The sequence below is a fragment of the Fukomys damarensis genome, unplaced genomic scaffold, assembly GCF_012274545.1.
Source record: "Fukomys damarensis isolate Sample0158 unplaced genomic scaffold, DMR_v1.0_HiC HiC_scaffold_9, whole genome shotgun sequence".
Lineage (NCBI taxonomy): Eukaryota > Metazoa > Chordata > Mammalia > Rodentia > Bathyergidae > Fukomys > Fukomys damarensis.
In genome coordinates this window covers 3009062-3019291 of record NW_022900921.1, presented here as the reverse complement: position 1 = coordinate 3019291, position 10230 = coordinate 3009062, and the positions used below count along the sequence as shown (strand labels likewise).

Sequence of the window (10230 nt, the reverse complement as noted above, 5' to 3'; positions counted from 1 at the left end):
TTTTTTTTTTTTTTTTTTTTTTGCAAAATTATGATTAGTTTGGTCTCATGAGAAAATACATATTCATTATAGGAAAGGAAAATATCTTTTATTGTTGATTCTCTTCTGAAAAAAATAGGGGTGGGGCCCATGGTTAAGGAAAGAGTTAGTTAAACAACTGGCTCATTTTTTTTCCATTTACTGACTGGACTTCGGGTCACTCAAGCAGACCATGTAGGTATTTTAAGGTAGAGTGTAAACGGACCCATGGTTGTAGGTCCCATGACAGCAGGGACTAACAGCAGTGTTGCTCTGAGGGACCCAAATGGGAGCCGAGTTAGGGCTGCTTGCTTGCTTGGCCTTCTGCAGGGCTGTTTTTGATGATCAAGTCTTTTCTCAGGCAGAATGATTTTGTAGAAAGCCATATGGAGCTGCAGATGTCTCACTTAAGTCCTTCAGATTTTTCTGCAAGTAGCTGATTTGGAAGATATTCAAAATTTTACCTGTTGCATATTCTTTTTTTCCGAGATCATGTTTTCTGTTACATCCTATTTATTATCTAAATGGCATTATGTAGTTCTCCTATGAAATTCATCTTCCTTGTACCATATTTGTTGTAGCTTCTGGCTGTCACTGTGGTATTTTTTTAAGGAGTTTATCCTAAGTCCTTGTACTGAACATAGACTTTCGTCCCAGTTACACAGTGTTCTCCAAGTGCTGTTAGGAATGCAGACAAGCTAAAGCCCAGGCTGCAGAGGCACTGTGGAAATTATATCTTGGCATTTGCATCTTCTTTGCAAAGTCATGTTAGTAGTTTCATAGGAAAAGAAAGGTGGGTGGATGGGTTGCATTTAACAAAAATCTTTATGTGGTGCTGTTTCTATCAGAAGAAACATGTTTTAAATTAAGGGAATTATCACTGTCAATTTTTCAGGATTTCATTTTGACTAAGTATGCGTTATCACTGCGTGAAATCACCAAAGCTAGGATTAAATGTTATTTAGATTGTGTTAATGTTTTCTTTAAACTAATGAGTTTTGTCACCAAGTGATGATTTCCAAACTTTTAAAAACAGAACTTAGACCTGTGGTGTAAAAGCCGAGTGGTGCTGCTCTGGTTGCCTTGGGGGTGAGCTAAGCCCCTCCTCGCTTCTCCGCTCCCTCCTCTCCCCCACCGCCATCGACCTCCATCCGCCTCTCTGTCTGTGCCACAAGTCATACCCTTACTAGCGAATTGTGTGGGTTTCCTCCGTCTCAGCCCATGCACTCCTGGGATCTGTTTCTGTAAATTTCGGGTGTCCTAGGGTGATTTACGGTTGATGACCACAAATTAGGGAAGGAACATATTCCATGGGGTCCAGCCCTATTCCTGACCACATCCTTCTTTGAATAGCAAGCACAGTGCGTTTTCAACCAGAATACTTCTTGCAAGAGCTTTAATTAATTTTGAAATACTTCACAACCCCCTCTTTAGCCCAGATCCTCAAGTAATCAGCTATTTAATGTGGGTATCTGAGTAGAAATCTTTTCAAGAAAGTTGAGAGAGCTACCCACAATGGTGGCTACAGTTTTAACATAAAGTTTGCACTCCCCCCACCCCAAATCTCTTAAAGTCTGTTCTGATAGAAATAAGTGACTCTGAAGCAAAAGTGAATCCTTCATCTGCACAAATTTCTTAGCGACAAAAATGAATCTGATTATTAATGCTGTTTGAAAACTTTCACATTCTTTAATTACAAGTATGAATTCAAATGTCAGAATCTGTTAGAATTTTTCTTAAAAGCTTTCTAAAAACTTAGAAGTATAGCTATGTTAGGGGTTTTCTTGGTCTATTGGATTTTTGATCTGCAAAAACCACAGATGTAATAGTGAGCTTCCAGGGCAAGGAACTCTGTCATCTTCAGCTACCCACCTGCCAGGACTGTAGCCTGTGAGCATCGGATTGTGTGAAAACGTCACTGACACGTGGATGGTGAGGACAGGTCTCCCAGAACGGTGCCGTCTGACATAGTGACTCCTGGCTTCTGGCTTCTGGATCACGCCGTCTGATTCCTTTCTGCCCTTCAAGCCGTTTCCCATCTCAAGCCCAGGCTGTAGCTCTGCACTCCAGACTGATATGTTCAGTGCCCAGTGTTTCCCGGAATGAAGTAATTTTCCAAACAGCCATTCTAGTAGCTACATGCCCAACCCATTTTTTTTTTTTTTTAATTTCTGAGACAGGGTTATTGCCAAGGATTAGGCTTAAACCTGCCATCCTCCTGCATGGGCCTCCCGAGTGCTGGTTACTGTACTCTGTGCTTCAGCCTGTACATGCAGCGTCCCAGATACACTTTGGCACATCCTCCTCTCCTTAGGTCGTACACCAGCCACTCCCTGCCCCTCTGCTTTCTTCATCTGGCTAAATCCTATTTATCCTCCAGAGTTCAGCTCAGGCAACCCTTTTCAGTGACTCTTGCCCACGCCTGGGTTAGGTCATACTTGAGAAATACAGTCAGCTCTAACAGAAAAACCTGTCTTAACTACCCTAGGTTGTGACTTTCCTCTGCCTTGCGCAAGATGTTGAAGGAGAGAGGTGGTCCCAGGTAGGTACAGGTACTCAAGGACCTAGGCTCTTCCTGTCTTTTATGCATTCTTAGTTTGTTGGCTTTATCACCTCAAGGTCACAGCGCAGCTTCTGTAGCCTTGGAAGTTGGTCATGTTCAAGGAGGGAAGAAGTGAAAGTGAATGGAGCCAGCCACGTCTCAACCTTTTATTAGGAAAGCAAAATATTTCCTTTCCCATAGGCCAAGTACCAATCTCATGGCTCTCCTATAGCTGCAGAGGGTCTGAGAAATCAGGGAACGGGAGAGTGATAATTGACATTAGACTGTGTTGGCCCCAGGCAAAGTGCAAGTTCTGTTAGCGTAGAAGAAGTGAGGAATGGATATTGGGAAAGCTGCTGGTGGCTTGGTGCTCACTGCAGTGTCTCTCATGATACTGTGAGCTCCATGTGGCTGGAACTGTGTTGCTTGTCTTTGTATACCTGATGGCTGAAACACTACCTGGTTACATAATAGTTGTTCAGTAGATATCAATTGCACAAAATAGCCAGTGAGTGAATACATGTGTATTTAACATATATTTTCATTAATTTCAATCATACTATAAAAATTCACAACTCTGTTCATCATTTAATAATATGAGCACATTATCACAACAGAATCACTGAATTTGGTTCAGTTGTCAGGCCACAGTGGCTTGGAGATGTATCACTTCAGGATTCAGCGCAAGCCTGCATCGTAAGTCATGAAGGGCTGACTGTAACCCTTCCTGCTGCTGCTGCACATGGGAGGAACCTGGCCAGGGGCTCCCGGATTAGTCCCTTGGCTCTGTCTTGTCCCCGTTCCACCTTGCAGGGAGACTTTGAAAGAGGAGGCCTGAGTTCTGCCTCATGGAAGTAGGTAATGCAAACCCTAAATAAGACCCCTTGCTGAAGAAGTTGAAAAGTTGGATGGCAGGCCTTTTTTTTTAACTTCAGCTCGTCATGTCTTCCCAAACTTTCTGTTCCTCCTGTGAGTGGCACCAGTCTCTAGGCAGCCATCAGACACAAACCTGGGAGGCTTCAAGGCTGCCTCCCTCTCTGCTGCAGCTTGTCAGTGTACTTCTGAACCACTCGCAAGTGTTTGTTCCTCTCTGTCGCTGTCGCTGTCCAGTCTAGAAGCCCCCTCTTCCATCCCTTGAATTGGCCGGATCCATTTGATTGGTTGCCCTGCTTTACCAATCTTAACTTCCTCAGAAATCGTCCTCTCGTTTCTCTTGGTGAAATCCTGTTCACATGTGCCTCCAGCTCTGTCATTGCTCCGTGCTAAAACCTTCACTACCTTTCTGTCGGCTCCCGAGCAGAGTGTGAGCTCCTGCTTGAAGTTCATTACCGCTCAGCCTCGACTCTCCCAGGGGCGCTCTGGCTCCCATTTTATGTGACAGTGAGAAACCATTTGGATTTCCCGCCTCGCCCTCCGCCACCTGCCCCTCCCCTGGTTTGTTCTCAGGTTGCCTCTGGCTACGCTGCTCTTCTCCACCATCTCTCCCCTTTTGCTGGTTGACTACTCACTCATCTTTGAAGTCTCGCCTGCTGCTCTTCCCTCTGCCTCACCATGACGGAGTTAGATCCTGTTCATGCTGTACTAACCATTGCCCAGCGAAGGTGCCCTCCCTGAGGGCAGGGTGTTTATGACTCCTCTGTGCCTGGCAGGGTAAGCAGCCAATTCAGGGGAGGCAGATGGTTCTGAGGCATGTCGAAAAGGGGCCAGAATGTTATTAACCCAATGTTGACTTCGCATAGTTTGTGTATCAATCTATCCTTACATGCCTGTTGACTTTTTCCATATATGCTATTATTGCTGTGTTTTATTTCTGCTAAAGATGTATTTTGCATTTGGTTTTTAGGTTAAAGCCATTTACATCCACTGTGACATGTTCTCAGTTCACAATGGCTTGCTGACACCAACACTAAAGGCTAAGAGACCTGAGCTGAGAGAGTACTTCAGAAAACAAATAGAAGAGCTTTACTCGATCTCCATGTGAAGTTCACGGAGTTCTTCCCAGTAAAATGGACTGTGCAGCAATGTGACAGTGATCCCTGAAAGTTATGAGTCAAAGCGACACAGTTGAAAATGAATTTGGGAACTTTTCCTGTCCCAAGAGGTCTTTAACAATATTTCTCTATCATCACTGAGTACACTTTATTTTTATTAAAATGACACTGTAGAAAGCTGCTAAAAAAAAATCACAAATGGCAATGTAAAAATCAAGACAGTTTCTCAAGAACTGTATACCACTAAAAGTAATATATTCTCGATATTCACAAAGCTCCTATTAAACATAATGGAAAAACAACTGATACATTGTACTCAATTATTTGTAGGATTATAACCAGATATAGCAAACATCTAGCTGATGTGGGCTACCTCTTTCAAAAACTGATTATTAAAATTACAAATCAGATTTTAAAATTAAAACAATGTATACAGAATCATGTTAAAATAAAACATGATAATTCACTCGAAAGACTTTAGAAATGGCAATCCTTATTGATGTGAACAGTTTCCTCTGATTTTTACTCTCATTCATGAAAAATGCAAATTCAGATATTCTTAAAACATGTTATATTTATATAACAATGTTTACCAAGATCCTTCAATACATTTTCTCATTTATTAATCTCATTAAAACATTCTGGAACTACCTACAGAAATGTAATTTAAAACTATTTGAGGATATATGCATATATTCCTGGACTTCTGACCATAATGAATTCTAAAAGATGACTCTTGGCTGAGTCAATGAATTGGCTCTTGGGGGAGACTTAAAAGAAGAAACTCAGAGCTATTTCCCAGGCAGAGCAGCAATTAATCTTTCTTTTTTTTTTTTTTTAACTTTTTATTTATTTATTTATTTTTTGGTACTGGGGATTGAACTCTGGTCCTTGCGCTTGCAAGGCAGGCCACTGAACCGCTGAGCGAAATCCCTGGCCCTTTTTTTATTTTTTTAAATCAATGTTTGTTGTGGAGGGCCTTCTCTTCCATTTTCAGAATGTCCATGCTGGACCTGGGAAACCCAGTAAGACTGTACTTCTGAACAATTTCATTTTCTTTCAATATGACTATCAAGGCAGGATGTGGGGAAGAGTAGATGTTATTTCCAAAGAAAATAATTTTTCAATAACATCATTTAGGAGAATCGCTTCAAAATGGCCCTCAAAAACTTTATGGTCCATCATTAAAGAAATACCTGGTGATAGCATAATTTCACTCCTAGAATCTTCAAATGCTCTTAAATTGATCCATAAAACCTTTCTAGCAGTATGTATTTAAACACAACCTGGGTGCCAGGAATTTGAATAATTAAAACCTTAGTATCATGGTCAGCAATTCAGTTCCTATCTATAAATGGTACACCTAGAAAAGACATGGCCCCTAGGAAAGTGTTTTTCTTCTACAGGGACAGAAGCCTGCAAGCCCATAAAAAATTAGCATGCAATTTGCTATTCATGTGTTAAATCAAAATGTAAGCGCTCAGTGTTCTGTGCAGGAGCTCCTTTCCCTGGAGGAAGTCCAGACTGAGTCCCACAGGCCTATTGTATGACTGCACCAATAATTACACACATTTCAATCTTGTCAAAAGTGGGCCATAGCTTCATTTGATATATTTGTTCAATTTTTTACATAGTAGAGTATCTCTGAAGACCTATGGTTACACTTACAAATTTGACATTTAATAAATGAGCTAATTTCATGCACACTGAATTTTTTTTTGTTGTTGTTTTTTGTTTTGTTTTGTTTTTTGAGACAGGGTCTCACTATGTAGTTGAGACTGACCTGGAATTCACTATGTAGTCCAGGCTGGTCTCGAAGTCATAGTGATCCTCCTGCCTCAGCCTCCTGAGTGCTGGGATTACGGGCATGTACCACCACACCTGGCTCTATTGGCTCTATGCACATTGAGTTTTGAAGGCACTTCTAACCAAACACTTAAAGTAGGTCACATTTGTGTAGATCTGGTTTTTAAAAGAACATATATATATATATATATATATATATTTGATCAATTAAAAGTGAAAACCATAATTTAAATTGGGTATTTGTATTATTTTAAGGGCAAGCATCTTCGCATTTTAGAATAATAATGTTTTCCACTTGATTAAAATTTCATAATTGGCTTTGATTCCATAAGAATTTTGAACAATGCAATTCAAGTAAATGACTTAAAATTTATTTTGATTTTGTTTATACCTCATAGTAATTGGCTATGTTGAATTATCGACAATTTAGGATTTCTTTTAATCCACAAAAGATCTTGTTTCTACTGGATTTCCTGATCTGTGTGGAAATCATAACATGTGGGCCAGTAAATGAGTTAGTGCAGATGTGCTGTGAAAATAAATGTGGGCCTAAAACACACTGCATATACATTTATCTAGTCCTCTAACTCCCCTTAATTTCATAATAAAGGAGAAATGAAATGATATATAATGAAACACTCTACTTTGCGTCAGATTTCCCCACCTTTTATTTTTGGGGAGGGAAAAAAAATGTATTTCTCTTTAACCAGTATAGAGAAAAGCTATAGAGTTTAGAGCTGTATTCACATTGGGTGTTGGAGCCTGTTTAAGTCTAGAGGTGTAACAGAAAATCAGCTCCTTAAGCATAAATATATTCTTAAATGTTTGGCCTTTTTACTAATTTCTAATTAAAGTATGTTAGCAAATCACATTTTGCAAACCAACCCTGTTGTGTATAAAACAATATACATCAATTTATTTTCGTTTTGCCATAAAAGATGTCTCTGTGGTTCTGAGATTTCCCTCCAGACAGGAGTGGAGACTCCGGCTGATGTAGCACATAGGTCTAGCTCTGTGTTTAGGAACTCAAACTCAGAAGTCCAGGATTAAATATACCATGTCTTTCCCTCGCTCTGTCATTCTAATGAGGTAAAACTATCAAGTATGAGAAAAAACCCAGAAGTTTCCACTGGGGTTTTTACAATCAGGTAATGTTTTAGCAACTTGAAATCAGCAGTTATTTTTATCGTATTACCCATAGAGTCAATAATCTTTTATTTTTATGCCATAAAGAAAATGAATTATTCTTTATATTCTAATTGTATAAAGCACAAATGTGATAGTTATTTACAATACAGAATACTATAATATGAATGTAAAGAATGGGAAAATGTATTTTTGCATGAAATGAATAATTGCAAACTTGCTTATCTCAGGAAAAAAGAATGATCATATGTAAAATTGGTAAATTATAACTTGGCTATATTTTCTTGTAAGTTTTTTTTAGGGAAGTATTTAAATCAAAAGAAAAAAGGATCCTAGTAGTCTTACATTTTCTCTCAAGTATGCTACATATTCCTGTCTGTGAGTCTACAATCAGCTACAATCAGAATGAAATTAGCATGCAAGTGAAGACCACACCTCAGCTCTTCAGTGAGGACACATTAATTCTGTTGGAGCACAAAGGCGACAGATACTTGGAATAGAAACATTTCTAAACCTGGTCCCAAATGGAAAAGATTTTCATGAGGTGACAATGGCATTTAAACATTCATTTGACTGTTATTTTAATTTTCCATGTTAAACTATTGCAATGATTGCATGGAGGAAAATAGATATTTTTGAAGAATTGCATATTCTAATTTCAATTTTTGAAAACCAAGGGGATTAAAATATTAGTTTTTAAAATGCATAAATTATCCTAACTGTAATTATATTTTCATTTGCTTTGTTCTAATAGCATGCATATCAAATATAAAATGCATTAATGAAAACTTTTGTAAAAAATAAAGATTTTTCATTTCTCAAAGTTGCTTTATATACTCATATAACGTAATGCATCACTGGGAATCTATTTGGTTGTCAGCAATCATGGTCCTGGTGCTACCAGAGTATCAAGCTACAGCACCAACCAGCACACTTTACATCTTTCTACATCCTGTCCAAGTTTCCCCAAACTCCAGAGTCTTGTCATACATCTCAGAGGCACTCCTTTGCTCCGGCTTCTGCTGGAACTCTCTACCATCAGATACGTACTGGTTTCAAATAACTTTTATGCTCTTAACAAATAATGATTCAATTCCATCAGAATAGCTACTAAAACATTTCTTTGTCTTCTAGTCATGTACAAATCAGTGGATATACTTTGCTAAAATGATGCTTTCTGCCATGTCTAAGCTATGCAGATTCTGCCTTCTCTACCTGTGGTGTGTTTGCTATAGTCAGTTCCTCTCTACTCTCAAAGAGACTCGTATAAATTGCACCACCCACATCTCTTATCCGGAATATTACAGTGCTTGCTTACCTACTCTTTCTGTTCCCACTTGCCTTCCTCAGATTTCATCATCTACATTTCAGCAGGCAATCTTTCTAAATTAAAAATCTGATCACACCGCTTTCCTGTTTACTATTCCTTCGATGACTTCCCATAGTTTCCAGAGTAAAGTTCAGACTCCTTGGTTCTGCTTACAAGGACTAGTGTCTCCACCCCCGCTCCCCATTGCTTGTGAGGCAGGCGGCAGAACCACTGAGCTAAATCTCCGGTGGTATCTCTTCCGCGCCTCCTCCATGCAGCCTTGGCGCTAAGCATGGCATTTACTTTTTATAGTGATCTAAAGCACCATGCAAGAATGCCTACCCTCTGTTCTAAGTTGTATTTTGATGATTCATTATATATTAAATTGCCATAAATGTTTCTAGGAGACTTTAAAACATTCAGTGATTTTATTATAAAAATATTGTGGCTATATATGTGCTTACATTCACACGCATAATACTGGGGTCTTACAGAAACATCTGTAAACTTCTTGTAATTTCATTTCTGTAGACTGCATTTTTTAATGATGTGAAATACTATTTTTTTAAATAACATGTTGAGTATTACATATGCCATATGCTTATCCGGTATAGCTAAATTGTGCGACCTGGGTATATGGAGAGAAAGGGAGGTTATTCCTATTTCTGCTCAATTGGGCGGCAGATTTGAGCCCCAAGGCGGAGCCTCCATGAACCTTCTGGCTTGACCACGAGGGTGCCCAGGTGTCAAGGAGGCCGGCACAGGCTAAGGGACTCTGCTTGTCCGTGAAAAGAGGTTTCCTGGAGCCCAAGACCTTGGAACACTTGGTTAGATTCTCCATTACCACTGGAGCTGAAATTGATCCCATTCCTCTTTGGAGCCTGACCCTAGCCTGCTACCTGATGCTGAGATCTAAGGCCTTATGCAGGGCTCACAAGAACAATGGAGCCATCAGTTGCGGCTCTTGGGCCTATTGGACTAACAAGGAAAGCAAACATAACCTCCTGGACAGAAAAACAAAACAAAAAAAACCCTTTTCCAATAAACTTCGGCCTAGTGCGGGTCCTCCTGGGTTGGGGCCGCCTCTAGGGGGCGGGGCCGCTGCCCTTCCCAGAAGCCCCCGCGCGCGGCGTCACTGGGGTGAAAAGGCAGGAGCGCGGCCCGCGGCGCCAGTCTTCGGGGTTCTGCTTTTCCCCTTCCGGGGTGTTCGGGCTGTCTCCCCGGCCGCCCCTGGGCGGTGTTTCTGTGCTAGGGTTCCTCAGGAAGGTGACCAGACAGGCTGTCGAAGGTCCAGAGGGCCTCGAGGCCTGGGGTGGGATGGCGCTGTGGCCGCTACGAGTCTACACTCGCCAAAAGCGGGCGGGCCAGAGGTTCAACCTCACTCCGACGCCGGACCCGGGCCCGCCCGCGACGACAGA

At 40.6% G+C, this 10230-nt stretch overlaps 2 protein-coding genes across 15 annotated transcripts in view; both read left to right on the top strand.

The window, feature by feature from the left end:
• The window catches only part of Acsl6 (acyl-CoA synthetase long chain family member 6), a 54333-nt gene extending 48920 nt beyond the window's left edge, over nucleotides 1-5413 (top strand). For 7 of the 14 annotated variants that reach the window (XM_010639774.2, XM_010639773.2, XM_010639778.3 and 4 more), the window contains exons 22-23: nucleotides 2507-2560; nucleotides 4404-5411. In XM_010639774.2, coding sequence (XP_010638076.1) covers nucleotides 2507-2560; nucleotides 4404-4541 — 192 coding nt within the window. In that variant the 3' untranslated portion in view covers nucleotides 4542-5411. Of the gene's footprint in view, nucleotides 1-2506; nucleotides 2561-4403 lie in introns of all 14 variants that reach the window. The other 7 variants (XM_010639785.2, XM_010639781.2, XM_010639780.2 and 4 more) reach the window with 4 other exon arrangements.
• Nucleotides 5414-9963: 4550 nt separating this feature from the next.
• Meikin (meiotic kinetochore factor) overlaps nucleotides 9964-10230 on the top strand; it is a 58890-nt gene continuing 58623 nt past the window's right edge. The window contains exon 1 of the mRNA XM_019209853.1: nucleotides 9964-10229. Coding sequence (XP_019065398.1) covers nucleotides 10130-10229 — 100 coding nt within the window. The 5' untranslated portion in view covers nucleotides 9964-10129. The remainder of the gene's footprint in view (nucleotide 10230) is intronic.